We start from the raw sequence: 25,144 nt of genomic DNA on the forward strand, positions 1-25,144 counted from the left end.
TCTTTTCCTGTTTTACTCTCCTGGAAAAACTCTACCATGTTTAAATTAATTGTTTCCCTATTCTGTGGCTGAACCAACCTAGGCTAGAGAAGGACACATGGCCACACTGGCCAGTGTCACTGAATTCACGACCACCAAACTCCAGGGGCACACTAATGCTACCTGGCGATGCAGCTGCACCTGCCTCTGCCATTCGCATATTCACTCTCCTCAATGATGACTTCACGTTTTTCCTGCTGTCCCCCAATCTCCAACACGTTTCCCCCCATCCTTATTCTTAACTAATGACTCTGTTTCCTGTTTCAAAGAGAAAATAGCTGCAGTCATAAAGAAAACCTCCATAAGCTTCTCCAGCAGACTCTCTGTGCACCTGGCTCATCTGTGCTCAGGTTTTCTGCTCTTCCCTATGGCAATGGGTGAGTCACTCATGCTCCACCTAGGGCAACCTCCTCCACTCCGCGCTAGATCCTTACTCTAACTCACCCATGTAAGTTCATCACTTCTCTTCATTCCCTGCACCATTCCTTTCTCCTAGATCATTCCCCTCAGCATGAAGGTATGATGGAACATCTCTCGGAAAAATGAAGCCTCCCTGGCCCCAGCTATTATTGTTCTCTGTCTTTCATTCACTTACAGAGAAACTCCTCACAGTAGTTTCCTTGTGTGCACTGACCCCTCATTTTGCAATCTTTTCCAGATAGAATGTTATTCCCACCACCTATTGAAAGCAACCTTGTCCATGTCACAGGATGACCTCTTGTCCAAGTTACCCAGTGTCATTCAAATGACCTCTGCCTTCTGAAATTCCAACTTCAAGTCTCAGCCCCCATCTTACTTGAACTAACAGCAGTGTTTGAGATTTCGTCTCTCAGTTATTCATTCAAATATTTTCCTCACAATCCTTATCTGTAATAGTGAAATTCAAAATGCTCTGAAAACCAAAGTTGTTTTCGTAATTCATTATAGCGAAACCTGATCTGAACCCTGCAGATTATTTATCCCACTCAGTGGGAATGCTGATACATAATAATGGAGAAATACTGATGTATTTCATAAGAGGGTGAGGCCACAGACCCTCTGGAAGGTATTATATAATATAGAGTTTATGCAACAGGACACATCCAGCCCCAAGGATTCTAGAAAAACAGTTATGGACCTGGAATAAAATTCTAAGTTTATATTTGGATAGATATACTCTTTTTCTGTAAGTAGGCATGTTTTGGTGATATGTTGGTCTTTTAGAAATCATTATATTATGTTTTATAAATAGACATTCGATTTATGCTTATTCATATAAAATAACATTTCAAGATACAGCGTATATTAATTTTGCACAAAATATTTAATATCTAACCATCCTATATATATATTTAGGTACATAGCAAGCAGAAGCAGTTGTCAGAATGTACATATAACATCTGCTTCAGACTGTTACACTTTGTGAATTATTATTTAACTCCTAAGGTAGAAAATTGCCTTAAAGCCATAACTGTCTTTTTACATGAAAACATAAAATATATATAAAGTATAATATTCTATTAACTTTTGTTAAGTTTACAATATAAAATTTAAAGTTATGAAGGAAAATTTAATTGATTTATTAAACAGACATAAATAGAGCTATTTGCCAGGGACTGTTGTGCATTTATTAACCCTTTTTAATAGTCCAACCACTGTATTATTAAATACATTGGAAGTACTACAGTAATCTGCATTATGGATAACGAAACTGAGGAAAAGAAAGGAAAATTAACTTGCCTCAAATTATTCATCTTGTAAATGGACTATGTTCAATTGTCATTCAAAACAATATCTATATCCCTTCTAGTAATCAAAAGCAAATGGGGCTAAAATAATACATGAATATTGTATTTTAAATGAATTTAAGATAAAATAATTTAGGTGTTACTTAACATGTTAGATCTATCAGCTAAGAAATCCAAATTAAAATTTTGTTTTCATTGGTTTTGTTTACTTCTCAATGAATAAAGTTGGTCAAGGAAGACTTTAACATTGTTACATTGTTCTCAGTTTAGAAGACACATAATGCAATGATGCAGAGGACAGATGTCATGGCAAGAGACTGGAGCTAAATAAACTTCCTTCCATTTTCAAGTGAATATTTATGTTTTATCTCCACTATTAAAGAGTAAACATAATTTTCTTTAATTATTTGGAATGATTTCAAGGGTTAGTCAAATTAAAAAATTACTTAAAAAGGGATGCATTTTTACAACCTCTTAGCAACAATCCCATTTCTGTTGGGAACCTAAGTTGGGAAGGAAGATAAAATTAAAATAAATATTGCTAACATGTGTTGCTTTCATGTATTTGTTCTTAATTTTTTCCCTCACCTTTTTATTTTTAAAAGTTTCAAACCACAGAACATTTACAAGTAGTAATATCAAGATCCACATACCCTCCACCTATATTCACCGATCAACATTTTACCATCTTTATTTTGTCTATGACCTATTATCTATATATCTATCATATATCATATTCTATTTTTTGCTGGACCATCTAAAAATAAATTATAAAATGTTAATCGTTATTCTTCAGCATGTATTTCTTAGGAATAAAGCTATTTTCTTATGTACCCATAATATAATCATCATATCAAACCAATCCCACCATAAAGTTATCTGATATAAAGTCCATTTTCAGATTTCTTCAATTTTTCCAGTAAAGTCCTTTATGGAGTTTTGTATACTTGTTTATTTCTTTTTTATCTGGCACCTAATAAAGGATCATGTGTGGAATCCAGTTGTCAAGTCTTTTTAGTCTTCTATAATCTACAACAGTCCTCTGCCTTTTGTTTCCTTTTTCTGACATTTACATTCTTCAAGACTATGGGCCAGTTATCTTGAAAAAATTCCTCAAATCTGCATTTGTCTGATAGTTCTCTGATTAAATTCAGATTAGACATTTTTGGAAAAAAAAATTCTACATAGTTGATGGGATGTACTTTCTTATTATATCATATTAGGAAGTACATAATGTCAAATTGTCCAGTATTATTGGTGATGCTAAGTTTGATCACTTGGTCCAGGTGATGTCCACCAGATTTTTCCAGTGTAAAGATATCAGTTTCCCTTTCTAATTAACAAGTTGTGTCATTTCTGTTTGGACAAGATGGCGCAGACTAATTACTTTCTGCTGCCCCTCACTACATACCCATATAAACCCTGAAATAAACAAGAGGCACCAAAAGAGAACTGTGACAAGGGTCAAGAGGAAGGTGGAATGGTTAGGAACCTGAGGGCTAGAGGAACAGCTTAGCAGCAGGGCTCCTTGCAATTCCCCACTCAACAGAATTAGGGGCATTTCCTTGCTCCCAAAGTAACAAGAGAAGGTGGCCCATGCAGGTTATTTCTTCCCCTGATTGAACAGTAGCCACCCCAACACCACCAGGAGAAGCCAAAGACATAGGCCAGGGGAATTGACGATTCTCGCTGACAATAAACGGTTAGGGGACATGCTTTCCTTCCCTGCCAGACTTGAGCCTCCCTTTCCCCACTAAAGGTGCTAGGAGAGCTGAGTGGCAACAGTGAATCTACCTCGGTGGCAAGAAAGTATCTACCTCAAAACATCAGGAAGGAAGAAAGGAAAACAGAAACAGCAGAAATACTGCTATATACAATGGACTATCCTCACGAGTTTTGGAAATGATATTTAACTATTGAAACAAAAATTATAACACCATCTGATACTCAATAATATTTAAAAGTAGGGAAACTAAAGGGTCCAAAATGGAAGTAAGGTATCTATACTTCACCCCAAGTGGTGAATGTTGACACTAATACAACAGTCTACTGAATGTGGTACAATACACATACACATTGTAACAGGAAGAGCAGTCACTAATAAAACTATACAAAGAAATAGACTCAAAAGCGCTGTAAATAAAAGCAAGACAATTCAATGAGGGAGAGAATAGTCTTTTTAACAAATGGTGTTGAGACAACTATATACACATATGCAAAAGAATTTAAAGTTGAGTATTTTAAAACATCTTAATATAATAGTTTAAAGTATTTATTTCATTGAAAGTGTTTTCCTTAACATGCATTTGCTTTGTAAATCAGGGACTCATAATCTGGACTTTCTAGCTCTTCTTTAAAAATCAGAAGACTCATCGAGTAGACTTTAATTTCCACATGACAACAGTAGGTAGGAGTAAATTAGCACCTGCCCTCTTAAGTGAGCCAAATTTCAGTCTCCCCATACTCACTTGGGAATTCCTTTGCGAGACACATGGGTGTCCAAGAAAGATGATATTTCCATTATCCTTGGAGAAAACTTTAGTAACATGTCCACATATGTGTGTAATAAAATAACCGAAAGGAAATTTGTTTGTAGATTTTCTTTACTTATCACAGCTAATTAACATTTAAATATTTCTTCAGCTTAAAGATGGAGCCTAAGAACAAAGGGTTAAAACAGCAGCAACAGCAACATAAGAAACTCCTGGCCGCAATGCTCTCTCAAGATTCTTTTGAGTCCATCCACAGCCCTACCCCATCTGTAACAGAAGAAGATATTGATAATGAAGATGATGCAATGGAATTGCTGGGTAATTTTAAAAATTAATAATTTCTCATTTTCTTCTCTGGCATTGTAAAAAATATGTAGTGATTAAGAGATTTTAGAAGTTTTGAATAGCCTTGTCTTAGGGAAAAGAAACCATTTAGTACACATTTTATTTACATTAGACTCTCATAAAGTTGCATGTAAGAACTAAATTGAAACACCCTAAGCATGTGAATATTTATTAGACTGTATTTTGTGCTTTGTGTGTGCTGCACTTTGCCTTCTGACTACGTAATGAAGCTTTATTCTGTGTGCACCTGTGATCAAAATTCAAGTCTGTCTGCTTTAATCTCTGATAATAATTGCCTTGTTTACATCTATTGAGTTGTCGATAAAATATACCCAAAGTACATATTTCAGCTCTCACCCCAAAATGTCCCCCTGTTATTTTGAGGATGCTTTAGAAAAATAGAATAAAGTTGAAAGGGACAGATAGTAAATTAGTGTTTTATGTTTTCCATAAATGACAGGAACGTTTGCAGAGATTTCAAAGTTTCTTCAGGTCTGTTACTTTCATGAAAACCTTATTAATCTTGTATGTGTAAGATATCTTTTTATATTTTTAATGTAGTATGTGTATGTTTTTGCATCATCAGAAATCTCTTCATATGTATTTTTAAACTGAACTTCTCTTTGGAACATCATTTTTCTGAAGGAAGAAAATGAAATGTTATTTCAGAGTGATCCACATATAAAACAGTGAGTTTTTAAGTCAGTGGTATCAATTATTCTGTTAAAAATAAAGAGTATAATTTTTAAATACTCCATAACAATATACTATTGTGTTTTATTTAGAAAGAGAATAAATAATATAATTATTTGAAAGCCTTAAACACATTTTACATATAGAATATGGAATCTCAGAAAACTATAGGCCATTTTCTGAAGTTTTTGTTAAAACATGAGATTCCTTGGTTTTAAGTGTTACCATTATAAAAAATGATATATTGTCTTCCCGCATAGGCCTACAAAGATTTTATTTAGTCCATGGCGACAGGTTTGAAAGATATTTTCTGATGCTGTAAAAACTGCATTCATGCTGGCATTAAGGAGACTGTATCATGGCGTTTTCATTACGTGCTGTTGGTCTCTTCCAATTGGGTCTTTTCCTCACCTCCAAATCATTAACATGGCAAACGTGCCCTATGTGGCAGTGGTAGCGTCATTCAACAAACATTTACTGAGCACTTACTATATGCTAGCACTTGGCGTGGGCCTGGGAACATAAAAGTAAAATCATTATCATCTGTGTTTGAAGGAATTTTACATTGTAATGTTCAAGATACAAACGTAACTACGTCACTACCTGCGCTAACTGGATGAAGCACACGGTTGTATATAGGGGTAACAGCTAAAGCAGAGGTAAGGGATGGTGATCCAGGAATGTTTCCTAGAGAAGCCGATTCCTCTGGCTAGTCCTGAAAAGCAAATAGATGTAAATTCAGCAGGCGGGATGTGGTCTTTGTAGGTTTGCTCACGTAGGTGTGGGCTGCTTTGTGATTGTGCTCCATAACTACGCCTGTAAATGGTTCCTCTGCTTTGGACAGTAGCAGGGAAGGGGCAAGTGAGATCCAGGGTTTCTTTCAGGAGACGCAGGTGTTCACTCCATGCTGGTACTCCCTAGATCTCAGCTGCCCTGACTGAAGGTTCTAGTCTCCCAAGCTGAAGACCAAGGATTGAGTCTTGGAGACTATCTAATGATGAGCAATTAATAACTAGTCCTCATTAATTCTTTATTTAGACATTTTAGCCTGTGGTCTCAGCAAGTTGAATAATAAGAGATAGTTGAAGGTTTGGACTTTCTCCATGTAATTCCACATATCTCAGCCCAGGTGGCAAGCAGTATAATAATGTTGGTCTCTAGGTCATGAGATTATCCCGTGATAGCTTGGAATGTTACAAGTCCACTGGGCTTTCCCCTAAAATAATACCATATTCAATTTCCTGTTTTTGAAACCGATTCCAGTGAAACACATGTGATTGTGTCTATTTGAGAAAAATACGCTAAGTTCTTGGAAATTTAAGTGAAATTAAATTTTATAGAGTTTATGTAGAATCATTGTAAGATGCAATAGAGACATCTGATATTTAAAATCTTTTTGCATCTGCAACATTTTGTAGATGAGTTTGCTATAGCTTATGTGTTTTTAAATGTTTAACTTGTCCTTGTTATCTATACTAAGATATAACTGTCTGAAAAATATTTATTATGCATGGAAAGCACTCTGTAAACCTTGTGAAGTGATAAATAAGTGAAAGGTATAATTATTAGTTGACATTAATATAAAAAAGGACTATTCCTCAATAAAATTGGTTGATTTGAAGGGAAATAATCCTTTTAGTTGAACTAGTAGAAGTTAGTAATAACTATTGACTCTTGTTTTGTTTATTAAGGAAACTATCATTGTTAATATATACTGATTAATATTTAATTATTCACAGTTGTTTATATATTTGTGGATGTCTTTTCTAAATGTTTTAGGCATATGAAAATATTATAGTACAACACCTGTAATTTTTAAGTAGATTAAATATTTTCTGTATGATTGCTTTAAATGCTCCTTATAAATTCACATTACAAAAGTAGCTTAATATGGAATTAATACTTGTCAGATAATAAAACATAAAAACTTGTGAATTTTTAAGATACAATCATTTTAAGCACTTCGGAAATTGGTGCTGTAATTATAGAAGACATTGAATAAAATGTCTGCCAAGTCATTTCATGCTCAAATATAAGATATTTTCAAATATTTTAGTACAAATATTTTAGTAATTGTTCTGGCAATTAATGACCACTATGAATAAAATGTTATAGAGAATCTTCACATATTTTAAAAAATTAATAAAATAAACAATTTTCAAAAATGGAATGACAAGTTACAATGGTAGAATGAGAGATTTATTGCTGGGCATAGTGGCTTAAGCCTGTAATACCAACACTTTGGAAGGCTGAGTTGGGTGGATTGCTTGAGCCTAGGAATTTGAGACCAGCCTGGGAAACATGACGAAAGCTCATCTCTACAAAAATTACTAATATTAGTTGAGTGTGGTGGCATGCACCTGTCGTCCCAGCTATTGGACTGAGTCTGGAAGGTCGAGTTTGTAGTGAGCTGTGGTCGTGCCACTGTAGTCCAGCCTGGGTGACAGAGGGAGACCCTATCTTAAAAAAAAAAAAAAAAAAAAAAAAAAAAAAAAAAAAAATCCCTGTATATTTTACTACATTAATTGTCAGAGAACATTTGAGTAACTTCATTAGTTTAAAAGATATTTCACCTTGGAAACATGTGCCCATCTTTTCTTACATTAGATGCATTTTCATCTTACTCTTGTTGAAAGGCGACTTTCAGTCATGTTTTTGATTATTCTCTTTATGATTGATATTCATTTAAAAATATCATCAATATTATTTGAAAGATACAACTACTTTTCTTGTACATTCTAATATGGGGTATTACTATCCCATACAATTTGTAAAAGTTTATTAAAAATTTATTAAACTTTCTCAGAATTGATGTTGAGGCAAGTATCTAAAAATCAAATTCCAAAGATGCTAAAAAGGAAAACAATATTAATTATGTTTTATACTTTTTGGTCTTAGCCTGTAATTATATAAAATCCAAAATCAAAAGTAAAATTGCATTGCAACAAGGTGATTGCAAGTACATTTTATCTGTTTTAAAATGAATAATCAAGAACAAGTATAATTATACTGGGATTCTTTGCTGAATATAGTCATTGAGTTTCTATTACCTTAACATGTTACCAAATTTTGTAAAATAAAAACAGTTTACTAGAAGGAGTTAACACATTAAGGTGATCATTTGACACTTTTTTTCTTACATTCTGATCAATCTTTATAAAGTAAATACTCACTCTCTGTTCTGTTTTTTAAATTGGAGGCTTCTTAAAGAAGAATGCGCCCACGTTGGCAAAATAAGAACATGCTTTTTGCCTAATGAGAAATGAATGCTGTCATTTGGTGATGTAAAATTTCTTTAAAAAGGAGAGAGAGGGAGCACTAAATGTTTAAAGAAAAATCTACCTACCTATGCATGTACCTATAAAGTATGTAAAATAATCTAAAACACAAAGGACTATACATAGAAACTCTTTTTATCTTTTTGTTTCTTTTGATCTTTTGAATATTGGTCATTGGAAGTAAACAGGATAACAGAAAATTTATTACTTTAAAATGAAGTTTCTTCATAAAAAAGATTATTCATAAGAAATCTAAGGACTTACTTTTCTTTCTTTCCTTTTTTTTTTTTTTTCTTTGTAAGAGATGAAATCTTGCTTTGGCTAATGCAGTTTGTATCACTTTCTTATGTCCTCCTTCCTGATATATTTTATAGGAGCACTTGAAAAATGAACTGCTTAGAGTAGGAAAAATCACATAAGTTATGAAATAATTCTAGCACAGACTTGAGAAAATGGTTTCTTTATGATTCGTTTTCATCATATTATCATGTTAAAAAGCTTTATTTAGGATTCTTTCTTTGTTTTTGCTAAATGTGACTCAGTCCCTTTTATTACCTTCTAGATTTACTTGTTTTGTATTTAGAATTGTTTTGTTTTTCATACTATTCATTCTTCACTTTTGTTTCTTTTCAGCAAAATATTAAAACATTTGCAAATGATAGAGATTCTCCTTTAAATAAATATAAACCTGCATGGCACCAAAATATATACATCATCCTATGTGATTTACTTTTATGGTGTTCAGTAAGAAATATTGCTTTACTTTTCTGTAGAAAATTTCCAATGGTAAAAATAAATCAACATAGTAGAATAAATGTCAGTAGTTTGAAAGTGAAATCTAAACTCATTAACAAATTATTGACAAATGCCTCTTATCTCAATTATACACCTATTGGAAAATTTCTTTAAGACACAGCCGTTTCCAATATATTTGTGAAAAGAGTTGTTTGAAACCTATTTATCACTTTGAATAAGTTACACGTTTTTTGACACATACCAATAATATAGAATAATATATTTTTTCATGTTTATGTTACAGCTTTTCACTGAGTACCTTGCAAAGGCATGAGACACAGAATGATATGCATATGTGGTGGTGTTAGTGGTGTATGGCCAAAGCACCAGCTTATACTCTAAAGACCCAGGTCTAGCCCTTATGCTACCTGTTGCTAATATTGTCACCTCAGGTAAAAGTAATTAATTGTAAAGTACTGGTGACTACATATGACCTTGCTACTCCACAGGGATGTTGAGAGGATTAAAAAAAATGAGGTATTTCTCTAACGTGCATTTATTTTTTTTCTTTTTGTCATGACTAACAGGAATATTTGACAAAAGACACTAGAATTTCTATACGAAGCTTTTCTTCCAGATAAATTTATATCCTCGAACCCAGATACATTTTGTATGCTATAGACAAAGGAAAAAAGAAAGCTTTCTTTAGTTTTGGGAAATTGCCTACAAACAGCAAAAATTTATGTTTCCCACAACACAATAAAATTAAGTACTTGGAAGGATAAGAGGTAAAGCTATATATGTATTTGCAAGCCAAAATGTTGGCTATATCAATACAAAGCACTACATTTTTCATTTTTAACATGGGTATTAAAGCAAGGATAGATGATTAGGTTAAGATGTATAGAAAATTATTCTACTGTCTTTCATTTTCTTCTGTGTAAGTGTGTAATTCCTAGCAGGAAAAGAAAAATGTTTTCTGCCTACACATGTATCTCTAGTAGCAAAAGTTGGGCATAGGGTAGGAATAAGGTGGAGAGGCAAGGAGATATAGAGAAGTTAGAAATTAGTACTATATGTTTACATGCTTTATGTAAATAAAATTATAAAAGTTGAAAATCTGCAAGCTTAAAAACTTCTTGAATTATATTTATAAACATGAAAATGTTTGAAGCAGCACAATTTGATAGTTTCACATTAATTCACTGTGTAAACAAACCTCAACTAAATTGAAAAGTAGTGTTACATATTATTAGGGTATTGTTGCTTTTGAAACAAACTTGTCCACTTCAAATGCTTTATAAAATGGTGATGCTATATTTCAAGATCGTTTGTTTAGCCATAGTAATAATTTTCATCTAACTTGACTGAATTTAAATTTTGTTCTCTACTTAAAAGTCATTTGAAAGCAATGCAAAATCATAATTTTACTGTAGCTTTTTCTTAGTTGAAAATGTGCAAAGAAGCGTAATTAATTCAGCAATTAATTGCATTTTAACATCAAAACCAACAGATATTAAAGAAGCATTAAGACTCTTGCTGAACTTATTAAAAATCGAATGTATAACTATAGGGATCCATTTAAATTTTCATATATTGCAATATTTCCAACAACTTATTAAAATATCTCTAAATAGAAACCTTAAAATTATTGTAGTTGACTGGGTACAGTGGCTCACGCCTGTAATCCCAGCACTTTGGGACGCCGAGGCCAGTGGATCACCTGAGGTCAGGAGTTCAAGACCAGCTTGGCCAACATGGCAAAACCACATCTCTACTAAAAATACAAAAAATTAGCCGGGCATGGTGGCACATGCTGGTAATCCCAGCTACTCAGGACACTGAGGCAGGAGAATCACTTGAACCTGGGAGGCAGAGGTTACAGTGAGCTGAGATTATGCCACTGCACTCCACCCTGGGCGACAGAGTGACACTCTGTCTAAAAAATAATAGTAATTGTTATTGAAGTTTAACACTAAATACATGTTAACAGAAGAGTGGGCACAAAACTTGTGAATTATTTTCAACATCTGAAAAATGGAAGCTTTTATGAGGTTTTATTCAAGTATTTTTAAAAAGAATATTATAAACACGTTTTCAAAATCCCAAATGTTAAACTAGTCTTATGTGTGAATTATTTTTGAAATGAAAATCTTATGATTTTTCTTTTAAAAATGTCTTATGTTCAACAATTTCAGAGAGAAAATAACCATAACAATATTATTTTTTTAAATTGCTCTGAAACTATTAAATAGAGGAGCACTAAAGAACAAAATGAAAAAACAAATGTGTTCTAATTGAGATAAAATCTAGTGATTTTATTTTATTTTTCAATTTTTTGGTTTATTTCTGCATAAAGTTGAATGTCTTATTTTAATAAATGATGAATTTCTTATATCTAGTATAAACTTAAAATTTCATATACAATTTTATGTATTTTTTTTTATCTCTGGCATTTGATGACAGAAAAAAACTCATATACAGTTTTAATTTCTTTAAAACTTTTTCAAGAATTGCCAAAAGAGGATTTGTTGAACTAGTTCTTTTTCACTTCTTAAGTGCTCTCATATGCTCTCGTAATTACTTTTTAATTACTGACATTTTGGGAGGACTCTGTATTTAAAGAATTTAAAATAGAGGCCAGGCACAGTGGCTCACGCCTGTAATCCCAGCACTTTGGGAGGCCAAGGTGGGCAGATCACAAGGTCAGAGTTTGAGACGAGCCTGGCCAATATGGTGAAACCCTGTCTCTACTATAAATACAAAAAAAATTAGCCGAGCATGGTGGTGCATGCTTGTAATCCCAGCTACTCGGGAGGCTGAAGCAGGAGAATTGCTTGAACCCAGTAGGCAGAGGTTGCAGTGAGCCAAACTTGTTCCACTGCACTCCAGCCTGGGAGACAGAGCAAGACTGCGTCTCAAAAAAGAAAAAAGAAAAAAAAGAAAGAATTTAAAATAGAGTATTATTAATATGGTAAAACAAAGTTTAAATTTATTGCAGGAAATTAGTTATATGGAAGAGAAAATAGTACAGTATTAGAAGTAATAATAGTGTGACCTTTGTTTGAAGCTTCGCCACTGACCCTAATTATATGATTTAAGGAAAGTAACTTTCTTCCTTCAAGTATCAGTCCATTATCAGAAAAATGGAAGTAATAACAATACTCATATCTTAGGGTTTTGTGAAGGTGGAGTAAAATCATGCATGGAAAGTACTCAGTGTATCTGATAAAGAATTAGAGCTAGTTCCAGGCATGGTGGCTCACACCTGTAATCGTAAAACTTCAGTAGGCATTAGGTGGGATGATTGCTTGAGTTCAGGAGTTCAAGAGAAGCCTGGGCAGCATAGAGAGACTTCATATTTACTAAAAAAAAAAAAAAAAAAAAAATTAGTTAGGTGTGGTGGTGTATGTCTGTAGTCCCAGCTACTTGGGAGACTGAGGGGAGAGGATCACTTGAGCCCAGGAGGTTGAGGCTGCAGTAAGCTATGATGGCACCGCTGCACTCCAACCAGGGCAATAGTGTGAGACTTTGTCTCAGAAAGAAAAAAAAAAAAGAATTAGAGCTAGAGAAAAGACTTGTTACTATGATTCATGTCATTTTAATACCAACTGCTCTCCTGTCTTTAGCATATAAGTCTCGTGCATGTTATGAAGTAAGACCATAGAAGTTTGGTCTTAGGGGTTTAAATGCTTAGTCTTATCCTAAATATTTCAGTTAGAAATGCTCCACATAGTTAGAAATTGTTTCAACAAGTACCATCTTCTCGATAGTTAAGTCTTACTACTAATTTCTTCCTTTCTTTTAAAGATCACAGACAACTTTCTGAAAAGATCATGGCATAGAACTTGAATTTTCCCTAATGTGTTAGAATGAATCTTGGCCTATTCGCCTATTTAAAGTCAGTACACTCATTATAAAAGAACATTATCATGTTCAAATTTTTCATATAGTTTGAACCAATTATTTTAAACAACTTGAAATATTCAAACTTTTTATTTAAAAAGTATCAAAAGGTAAAATCATATATCTGATTTTCTATTATATGTATATGCATTTGTTTTTATTAGGTTGGTGCAAAAGAAATTGCAGTTTTGCCACTACTTTTAACAGCAATTACTTTTGCACCAACCTAATACAAGGTTACTTGTCTCCCTGATTTATAGTCATAGACACTCTGGGGTTTTCCTGTAGCACGGAAAAGATAGTATTGGGCTTGTAGAAACATACAACTTTATTGGCCCCAATGAATTCCAACTTATAATGGGAATGGAATATGCAGAATTCCAAGCCTGCCTCAAAGAAGTAAACATTTTCCAAAGCTTATACAGGCTATACACTACCTTTGTATTACAATGCATTCTCTTATCTTCTCACAATACAGAGAATCCACATCTAATAGTATAAGAAATATATCAAGACATGTCAGGGAAAAGGGACAAAACTTTTCCTTTTCTTTTTTTCTCCCAGGTTAAATCTGATTTGCTTATCTTTTCTTTATGGACTTTTTGGCATTTATGATCTGAAACTTTCACGGTTAGCATTGGTAATATTTTGATACCATCTGAGTTCTACATCTTGGTGGCTGAGTTAAGGGCATCTTTTATAGAAAGTAGTTTAAGATAGGAAACATCTTTATTCATATATGGAGTCTAAACACAAAAGTGCCAAACAAGTTCCATGCAACTCTATTTTGATAAGGAAAATTGAAAATGTGAGTGGAGTTATTTTCTAACATAAAGTTTTCAACTGAGAGATAGAAGGTCTTAAAAACATACATTTTATTGGCCAGGCACGGTGGCGCATGCCTGTAATCCCAGCACTTTGGGAGGCCGAGGCAGGTGGATCACGAGGTCAGGAGTTGGAGACCATTCTGGCTAACACGGTGAAACCTCGTCTCTACTAAAAATGCAAAAAAATTAGTGAGGAGTGGTGGCGGGCGCCTGTAGTCCCAGCTACTCAGGAGGCTGAGGCAGGAGAATGGCATGAACCTGGGAGATGGGGCTTGCAGTGAGCCGAGATCACACCCCGGCACTCCAGCCTGGGTGACAGAGCGAGACTCTGTCTCAAAAAAAAAAAAAAAAAAAAAAAGCCATACATTTTATTTATTTATTTTTATAATCAGTCTCTGCTTATCCAGGAACATACATATTTTTTAAAACCCACCAAAATCACAAAAGCAATATTTCTTTTACAATAAGGTTTACATTATTTGCTCAAGGTTTAGATTATTGCTCATTATTTCTTTTTCTGCAAAGTAACAAACCTGATTGTTCCTTTAGAAATGTCATTTTGTTTAAAATATACTCTGTAATCATAAAGAGTAATACCATCATAATATACATATTTAAAAACTTATTATTTATTTTCCAAGTTGTATTGTTGCTTTCTCTAGTAAGCAACAGTTTAAGTAATTTTTCCATAAACAAAGAAAACCAAGTGAGAAAAGCCATATATGATCATTACTGATCTTAAAATTGTTTCAATATCTTAACATTCTTAGTTCTTTCTGCCACTTCAATATTAAAATATGCATAGTATTAACATGCTTTCATGGTTTAATACCTTCCTAATAAGCAAAAAATTTTAGACATATGAACAAAAAATGATTTTCTGATAAAACTATTGGCATTTGTAATTCAATATAGGCTAATTTCAGGGTCTTTTAATGTCAAATCATCTGGGATTCAAATTTCCTTTTAAATAATATTAATTTTGATAATGAAAAGATACTTAATATAGAAAGCATGGAAATACAGAAGTCAAAATGGATAAATAAATATTACCTTGAAATAATTACTGTTGATGTTTTAGTGATGTGCTTTCTAGATGCTTTTGCATATAATGCATATAGAATAACTAACATTTATGTACATTTACAATATACAATGTACTGTGCTAAATGATTTCTGTATATTATTTAACAATCACAAAAATACAATGGGTCAGGAAATATTATTTTCACCACAGAAAAGGACACAGATTCTTGGTAAACAAAATTTACCCAGATTACATAGTTGGTACTCAGGAGTCAGATTCCAAAACCTGCAATTAAACACTAACTATGCAACACATAAACATTAAAATACAAATTCGTATTAATATTTTATATTTACATGAGTATATATGTAGTTTCCTTCCGATAAACAAAGTTTTTGAATTTAATATAGGGGGCTCTGTTTCCAGTCATGACAGAATAACTGGTCATAACTGGCTATAACCCTCCACATTGAACAGTTACATAATTGGACAAAATATCTGAACTTGACTCTTTAGACTCTGAACAAAAGGCAGCACAGGTGTTTGGTTCTTGAGAGTAGGGAAATAAACAAGGTGAGCTCAATGTTTCACCCTGGCTTTCCTCATGGTGACACTTCCCTGGCCAGCTTGTTTGAAGGTGGAACTCAGGTGTAGAATGAAGAGTGGTGATCCCACAGATCTAAGGAGCAAGAGACTGGTGTTTGGGGTTTCCAAGGTGACTAGTGCTTGTTGAACCCCAAAAGAAGAAAGCTGAGAAGAGGGTGTGGACAAAGTCTACAGGGGTGCTCCTCTTAGGTTCTTAGCTCTTACAAGAGCAAGACTACTCAAGACCTGAGAGAATGGTTATTGTGTTTGAGAAGTGAATAGAGAAACCGAAACCAAACTGAGCTGGGACATATCAGAGCTTTTACCCAGTGAGAGAGAATAAATCTCCCTGAATTTCTTGGGCACTCAAAGGAAACCTTGGAAAAGTCAAACATGAGGGACATACACTGAATTGAGAGCCATGCCTAAGAATGAGGAAAACATTTAAATAGACACAACTAAACCCATGAGTACAAAGGTGAAGTGGATCGGTGAATAATTTAATTCCTGACAGAACAAAACTCAGCATCCTTTAGAGAAGACCAGATAAGCCAGCATCCTTAAAAAGAATCAACAAAAAGTAAACAATAGAAACAGACCTCAATATACGCAAATGTTGTAATTAGCCAACAAAGACTTGTAAAAAGCAATTATTGTACATATTGTATACATTTAAAGGAAAAGAACACAAGGAGTAAACAGATGGAAAATCTCAGCAGAGAAATTGAAACTGGAAACAGAACCAAAGAAAAGTCTAGAACTGAAAAGTTTAGTATTTGAAATTTTTAAAACCATTTTGTAAGATTAATAGCTTATCAAATAATGCAGAAAAAAAATCAGCAAATTTGAAGATAGGTCAACAGAAATAATTCAAATTGAGCAAAGATTAAAGAAAAAATAAAATAAGCTTCATTGGTCAGGGGAACATAAAAAATAATAAGAAGTGTTATCAGAATTATTCAGATAATGAAAGAAAAATAATGGGAAAAAACATTTTAAGAAATAATGTCCGTTTTATCCCCAAATTTGGTTAAAAGCATGAATCCATAAGAAGTTCTGGATAAAACAGGCTCAGAAAACTATTGATATGGTTTGGCTGTGTCCCCAACCAAATCTCAACTTGAATTGTAGCTCCCATAATTCCCACCTGTTGTGGGAGGGACCCAGTGGGAGAAAACTGAATCCGGGGGGTGGTTCCCCCCATACTGTTCTCGTGGTAGGGAATAAGTCTCATGAGATCTGATTATTTTGTAAGGGGTTTCTCCTTTCACTTGGCTCTCATTCTGTCTTGTGTGCCACCATGTAAGTCATGCCTTTTGCCTTCCTCCGTGATTGTGAGACCTCCCAAGCCAGGTAACACTGTGAGTCATTAAACTTACTCTTCTTCTTTTTTATCAATTACCCAGTCACAGGTGTGTCTTTATTAGCAGCATGAAAACAGACTAATACACATATTATAGCCAAACTGCTAAAATTCAGTTATAGATAGAAAAACTCAATAGTATTCAGAGAAAAAACAGATAGTACAGTAGTGGAACAATGATGAAATATCAGCTGATACCGTATCAGGAATAACTAAGGCCAAAACACAATGGAATAATAGCTTTAAAGTGCTAAAAAAAAAAATGCCTTCCAAAATTTTACATCCAGTAAAAATATTGTTCAAAATGATGGCAAAATAAAGATAATTAAGCAAAAGCTGAGAGAATATGTTATCAGCAGACGTGCATTATAAGAACTGTTAAAGCATCCCTCAGGCTAGAAGGAAATGATACCAGAGGGAAAATCATATCTATAGAAAAGAATGGAGATTATCTGAAGTGGTGAATATGTAAGACTATCTTACTTTCCCTTAATTTTCAAAGACAACTGACTGCTTAAAGCAAAAATACAAATAAGGCAGTATAGAGTTTATAATAAACACAACAGTAAAATTATGTGATAAAACAGCACAAAGAATGAGAGCAAATGAAATTACACTGCTAAAGCTTCTACATTATTATAAGAGGTGATATAATATTTATTGTAAGTAGAACATAATAAATTAGGAATGCATTTCTTTAATTCCAAGAGCAGTCACTTAAAAATGTGAAAAAAATACGAAGAGTTTTCCCTAAAAAGCTGATATAAAACATCAAATGGAATACTAAAATAAATTTGACTAAGGAGGAACTATTGAATACAAAGCAGCTGGGGCAAATAGAAAATAGCAGAATAGTAAACTTAAACCTGAACATATTAATAATTACATTAAGCATAAATGAATTACACACACCAGTTAAAAGGCAGAGGTTGTCAGACTGGATAAACAAGCAAAACTTGTAAGCTCGCTATAAGATTCACGCTCTGAAGGCCAGAGAGTTTCAAAGTATAAAGTTACCAAAATAATTATATGCAAAAAGTAGGCAAAAGAAAGTTATAGCTTAATGATAAAAAGTATATTTAATAGGAATACAAAACAATCCTAAATATATATGCGTTTAAAACAGAGTTTCAAAATATATGAAGTAAAAACTGACAAAACTAAAAAAAAAAAAAAAGACAAATGGTATATCATGGATGGATATTTAAACACATTTCTCTAAATAATTGATAGAAAAGTAGTGAAAAATCAGTAGGGATATAGAAGATTGGAATAATAGTATCAACATTTACTGTAGATTGAAATTTATAGTACAATATGCCAAACAGCTGCAGAATACAAATTATTTTCAAGTGCAGATGAAATGTTTATGGAAATAGTCCATAGGCAGGGTCAACTTTCTATACTTTTATCACAACACGATTAAATTAGAAATCTATAATGGACATTTAGGAAAATCTCAAAATATTTGGAAATCAGGCACTTTTAGTAACAAATAGGTCAAAGAAAAATAAAAAGAAAACTTAGAAAATAATTCAAACTAAATGACAAAAATACAATACATAAAATTTGTGGAGATATAGCCAAAACAGTGGTTAATGAGAAGCCCAGAGCTTTAAAGAAGAATGTTTTAAAATCATTGATATAAGTTTCTATCTTAAAAAGCTGGAAAATATATTCGAATTGTATCCAAAGAAATAGAAAAAAGGAAAAATACAGATAAAATGAATCAATGAAATCAAAATATGTGAACATACAGAATATTAGCAATGCCAAAACTGAAAAATTCTTAGTAGTACTGACAAAGGAAAAAATAGAGAACCACAAATTATCAATATTGGAAATGAAAGACAGGAACTGATTTTACTACAGATCTTACAGACACAAAGGATAGCAAAAGACTATTACAAACAAATGTATGCCAACATATTTGCCAATTTAGATATAATGGAAAAATATTCTGGCAGAACATATCACACCAGATATAAAACAAGAAAAGTACATCTAAATAGTCCCAGGTAGGTTAAAGAAATTAAATTTGTAAGCAAAATACTTTCCAAAAAGAAGACTTCCAGTTCACATGATTTTACTGGTGAATTCAATCACACATTTAGAGAAGAAATAATGCCAAATGTAACAAATTCTTTCAGAAAATAGAACAGAGGGAACACTTCTCAGGTTGTTTGAAAACCACCATAGCTGATACCAAAACCTGGCGAAGACATTAAAAAAAAAAAAAAGAAGAAGAAAATTACAGATGAATACCCCTTATACACATAGATATATACACTTAAAAATATTGTTAAATTAAATCTCTATGACACAGTACAGTTTCAAATGAATTTCTAATAGGCTTAGAAAGTTGACTTTCAAATTCTAAAGTTTGTATGGAAATAATGACCTTGAATGGCCAAAATCATCTGAAGAAAGAACAACAGCATCAGTGGAATTACAGGATCTGATTGCAAGACTTACCCGAAGGCTATAATAATCAAGACAATGTGGTATTGACATAAGGCTAGAATAACAGATTAGCGGAATGGATTACAGTCCAGAAATAGACCCACACATATGTGGTCAATTAGTTTTTAACAAAGCCACCAAGGCAATTTGATACAGAAAGGAAAATATTTTCAACCATTGGTGCTGGAACAATTGAATAAATGTAAAGAAAGAGAATGAACTTTGACCCTTTACTTTATACCACCACAAACATTACTTTGAGATGAATTATAGCCCAAACATAAAAGCAGAGACTGTGAAACTTCTAGAGAAAATGTAGAATATATTCAAAACATTGGCCTGGCAAAAATTGTTTAGAGATAACAAAAATCACTAAAGATAAAAGAAAGAATGGATAAATTAAACTTCATTAAATGACAGCTTGCTCCTCAAAAAGTAAAAAGTAAGAAAAATTGTAAATGCATGCCACTCACGGACTTAGATAAAATATATACAATATATTAATATCTGACAAATGTGTATCTAGAATATATACAGAACTCCTACAAATCAGTTTTTTAAAAAGATAATAACCTAATTAAAATAGACAACAAAGTGTAATAGTCACTTCTCAAAAGAGATAAACAAATGGGAAATAAGCACTTGAAGAATGTTTAACATAATTAACCATCAGGGAAATAAAAATTAAAACAACATTGAGATACCACTTAGTACCAACTAGAATTGGTAAAATGAAAGATTCTCAACAGTAAATGTCGCTAAGTATGTGGAGCAGCTGGAATTCTCAAACATTGCTAATGGAAATGCAAAATTTTACAATCACTTTGTGTGATGTGTTTAGCAATGTCTCATAAAGTTTAATATCTACTTGCTCTATGACATAGCCATTCCTAGATATTTTCCCTAAGGGTGATAAAATATATGTTCACAAAAATATTTACATACGAAAACAATTTTATTCAAAATAACCCGAACAGAAAACAATCCAAATGTCAATCATCAGGAGAATATGTAAACAAATTGTTGTATATTCATACATTAGAATACTGTTTAACAATAAAAATCAATTAAATATGGATACACGTAACAATATGGATGAATCCTATTGCTGTTGACTAAATTTTGTCTTCTCACAATTCGTGTTGATTCCCTAACCCCAATGGGATTGTATTTGGAGACAGGGCTTTTAGGAGGTAATTAAGATTAAATAAGGTCGTAAGAGTGGGATCCTAATCTGATAGAGTTGCTAGCCTTTAAAAGAAGAGCAAGAGAGAGAAATTCTCTTCATGCACACACAGAGATAAAAGGATGTGAGGACACAGTTAGAAGGCAGCCGTCAACAACTGAAGGAGAGTCCTCATTAGAAACTGACCCTTTTGGCACCTTGATTTTGAAACGTCGAGGCTCCAGAGCTGTGAGAAAGTAAGTTTCTCCATTTAAGTCATCCAATCTATGGCAATCTACGGCAATCTACGGTATTTTATTTTGTCACCTTTAGCTAACTAAGACACTCATAAACATGTTTGATTACAAAGGAAACCGGACACAAATTGTTATATCCTATATTAATTTAATCATAAGAAATTTAAGAACAGGCCAAAATAATCTCTAGTGATAGAAATGAGAACGGAGGGAGGAGTGAGGAATTGACTTGATATTAGCATAAGGAAACTTTCTAGGGTGATGGAAATATTTTATATTGATGCATACATTTTTCAAAACTCATATTGCACACTTAATATCTGTGCATTTCACTGAACATTTTACTTCTAAAAATAAAATAGTAATTTTTATGTATAAAAAATCATGTCTGCATAATGTTACATCATGAGAATATATGAGGAATCAAAATTAAACTTGAAATTTGGTCTTGCTTCTGTAGTGAAATGATAATGATGATATTGAGATCTCTAATTATAATAGTCGATTTGCCTATATTTCCTCACAGTTCTGTCAGTTTTCATCTTGTGTATTTTGGTGCTTTGTTGTTAGGCACATGAATATTAAGGATAGTTATATATTCTTGACTAATCATCTCCTTTATTGTTCTAAGCCCCTCTTTTATCTCTGATAGTTTTGTTGCTCTGAAGTTTGCTCTGTCTGAAAATAATATAGCTACTTCATCTCTCTTGATTAGTGTTAGCATGTTATATCTTTCTCCATCCGTTTAATTTAGTCTTTCCCCATGTTTATATTTAAAGAGAGTTTCTTATAGACAGTACGTATTTTGGCTTTGATCACTTTGGTAAACTCTTTTAATAAGCATATTTAAACCATTAAAATTTAAAGTAACTACTGATGTAACTGGATTAATATCTACTATTTTTTCTTGTTTTCTATTTATTGTTCTTTGTTCCTACTGTTGTCTTCCACTCTGTTTCTGCCTTTATGGTTTTAATTGAGCATTTTATATAACTCAACTTTCTCTCCCTTCTTAGTATATCAGTCATACTTCTTACTTTTTTTAATGGTTGCTATGGAGTTTGTAATATATATGTTTATAAATATTCCAAGTCCACTTTTAAATTATACTATATTGCTTCATGAATAGTTCAAATACCTTATAATACCAAATACTCCTAATTCTTCCTTATATTCCTCATATTATTGCCATAATTTACTTCACATATACATATGCATACACACACGTGTAATTTAATACATTGTTGCTATTATTTTGAACAGCTGTTAGATCAATTAAGATTAAGAAAAACAAAAGTTTTTATTTTACCTTCACTTATTTTCTAATGCTCATTTTTTCTTTATACAGATCCAAGTTTCTGACCTACATCATTTTCTATCTCTCTGAAGAACTTCTTTTAACATTTGCTGAAAGAGAGGTCTACTGGCAACAAATTTCCTCGATTTTAATTTGTCTAAGAAAGTCTTTTTTTCTCCTTCAGTTTTAAAGGAGATTTGATATTTTCATATGGTACGGGAATCTACGTTGGTGTTTTTGTGGGGTTTTTTTTCCCCCTCAATGCTTTAACTATTTCATCCTACTCTCTTCTTGCTTGCATCATTTCTGAGGATAAGTCAAATGTAATTCCTGTGTTTCCTCCCTAATGGGTAAGGTTTTTTGTTTTGTTTTGTTTTGTTTTGTGTGTGTGCGCTTTTTTTTTTTTTAACCCCCTCTGGCTTCTTTCAAGGTTTCTTCATCTTCGATTTTCTTCAGTTTGCACATAATATGCCTAGGTACAGTTTTATTGACATTTTCCTACTTAGTGTTCTCTGAGCTTCTTAGATCTCTGGCTTCGTGTCTGACATTAACTTAGGGGACATTCTCAGTCAAGATTCTTTGAAATATTGCTTCTGCTCTTTTCTCTCTTTCCTCTCTTCCTGGCATTTTCATTATGCATATATTACATTTTATACCATTGCCCCACAGTTCTTGAATATTCTGATGTGGTTTTTTTACTTCTTTTTTTTTCTTTGCTTTTTTGTTTTGAAAATTTTATTGACATAATCTCAAGCTCAGAGACTCTTTTCTCCACCATGTCCAGTCTACTAATGAGCTATCAAAGGCATTCTTCATTTTTCTTACCATGTTTTTTATCTGTAGAATTTCTTTTTTAATTCTTTCCGAGAATTTTGCTCTTACGCTTTCATTGCTCATCTGTTCTTTCATGCTATCTACTTTATCCATTAGAGACCTTAGTATATTAATCATAGTTTTAAAAAATTTTCAGACTATCAATTCAACATTCACACTATATCTGAATCTAGTTAATTCTTGTTTCCTCTCTCTTCAGGATATAGGAGGTTTTTTGTTTGTTTGTTTGGGGCTTTTTTGTGCCTTTTAATATGTCTTATAGTTCTTTCCTGATAGGCAGACACGACGGACTGGTTAAGAGAAACTGCTGTAAATATACCTTTAGCAATGTGTAAGACAGGGATGGGGAAAGAAGTGTTCTATAGTCTCATGATTGCATCTCTGTCTGTTAGTGAGTCTGTGCTTCTAGACTTTGAACTTCACATGTACTCTCCACTCCCTGCTGCCCCACCTTAGGTAAGTCAGAATGTCTAAAGATAAACTCATGTTTTCTTCTAAAGGTTTTAAAGTTTTAACTCTTACATTTATGCCCATGATTCCCATTGAGTTCATTTTTATTTATGGTGTGAAGTATGAATCCAATTTCAGTGTTTTACATGTGGATACTCAGGAGTCCCACATGCAAAACACCAGTTTGTCCAAAGATGAATTTTTTTCCATTGAATTTTCTTGATATTCTTGGTGAAAATCAATTGACCATACATGTTTGAATTTCTTTCTGGACTCTCAATTTTATTCCAATGACTTATATGTCTGTCTGTCTGACAACACCACACTCTCCTAATTACTCTAGCTATGTGACATGTTTAGAAATTAGTAAGTCCTCTAACTCTGTGCTTTTTCAAATTTATTTCCCTTGCATTTCTATCTAAATTTTAGAGTGAACTTAACTTCCTCAAAAACATCACCTCGAATTTTAATACAAATTTCATTAAATCTGTAAATCAATTTGGGAATTATTGCCTATATTAACTATTCTAATTCATTAACATGGAATATCTTTCCAATTATTTAGATCTTTAATTTTTTTAATAATTTTTTTTAGTTTGTCAGAGTACAAATTTTATACTTCTTTTGTTAAATTTAGTCCTTAGTGTTTTTCCATGCTATTGTCAATGAAATTATTTCTTAATTTCCTTTTGGATTCTTCATTGATAGTGTATAGAACATAATTCATTTTGGACACTAATTTTTTTACTTTTCACACTAATTTTTTATTTTGCAGTCTTAATGTTTGTCAGTTGTCATAGGTTTTTTAGTGTTTCTTTAGGATTTTCTTATACAAGACTAAAATAGAAGTGAACAGAGTGGTCATCCTTGTACTGTTCTTTAATTTAGGGGGAAGCATTGAGTCTTTCAACATTAAGTATATGTTGGCTGTGGATTTTTTGTAGATTCTCTATTAGCTTGAGAAAGTTCTCTTTTATTTCTAGTTTGTTAAGTTGTTGAATCATAAAGATGTTGGATTTTTGTCAAAATTTTGGCATCTATGAGATGATCATGTGGTTTTTATTCTTTATTAATATGGTATATTGCATCAATATTTTATTTATATGTTATCTCAACTTTGTATTTCAGGGATAAATCCTTATTTGTTGTGTCTATAATTCCTTTTATATGTTGCTGAATTCAGTTTACTAGTGTTTTGTTGAGGATTTTTGTATCTACGTCTATAAGAGATATTGTTCTTTTTTTATTTTATTTTAATGTCTTTATCTGGTTTTGGAATTATGTAAAACTGGTCTCATAGCATGAGCCTGAAAACACATCCTCCACTGGGGCCAGGTGCAGTGGCTCACGCCTGTAATCCCAGCACTTTGGGAGACCGAGGCGAGCAGATCACGAGGTCAGGAGATCAAGACCATCCCGGCTAACGCGGTGAAACCCTGTCTCTACTAAAAATACAAAAAATTAGCTGGGTATGGTAGCAGGCACCTGTAGTCCCAGCTACTGGGGAGGCTGAGGCAGGAGAATGGTGTGAACCCAGGAGACGGAACTTGCAGTGAGTCGAGATCTCGCCACTGCACTCTAGCCTGGGCGACAGAGCCAGACTCCGTCTCACAAAAAAAAAAAAAAAAAAAAAAAAAAAAAAAAAAAAAAAAATTTTATGG

At 32.8% G+C, this 25,144-nt stretch overlaps 1 protein-coding gene across 5 annotated transcripts in view; it reads left to right on the top strand.

Moving 5' to 3' along the window:
• The window catches only part of C8H8orf34 (chromosome 8 C8orf34 homolog), a 477,170-nt gene that overhangs the window by 188,672 nt on the left and 263,354 nt on the right, over positions 1-25,144 (top strand). For all 5 annotated transcript variants that reach the window (XM_025394226.1, XM_025394228.1, XM_025394227.1 and 2 more), the window contains one exon: positions 4,410-4,576. In XM_025394226.1, the coding sequence (XP_025250011.1) occupies positions 4,410-4,576 (167 nt within the window). The remainder of the gene's footprint in view (positions 1-4,409; positions 4,577-25,144) is intronic.

The sequence above is a fragment of the Theropithecus gelada genome, chromosome 8, assembly GCF_003255815.1.
Source record: "Theropithecus gelada isolate Dixy chromosome 8, Tgel_1.0, whole genome shotgun sequence".
Taxonomy (NCBI): Eukaryota; Metazoa; Chordata; class Mammalia; order Primates; family Cercopithecidae; genus Theropithecus; species Theropithecus gelada.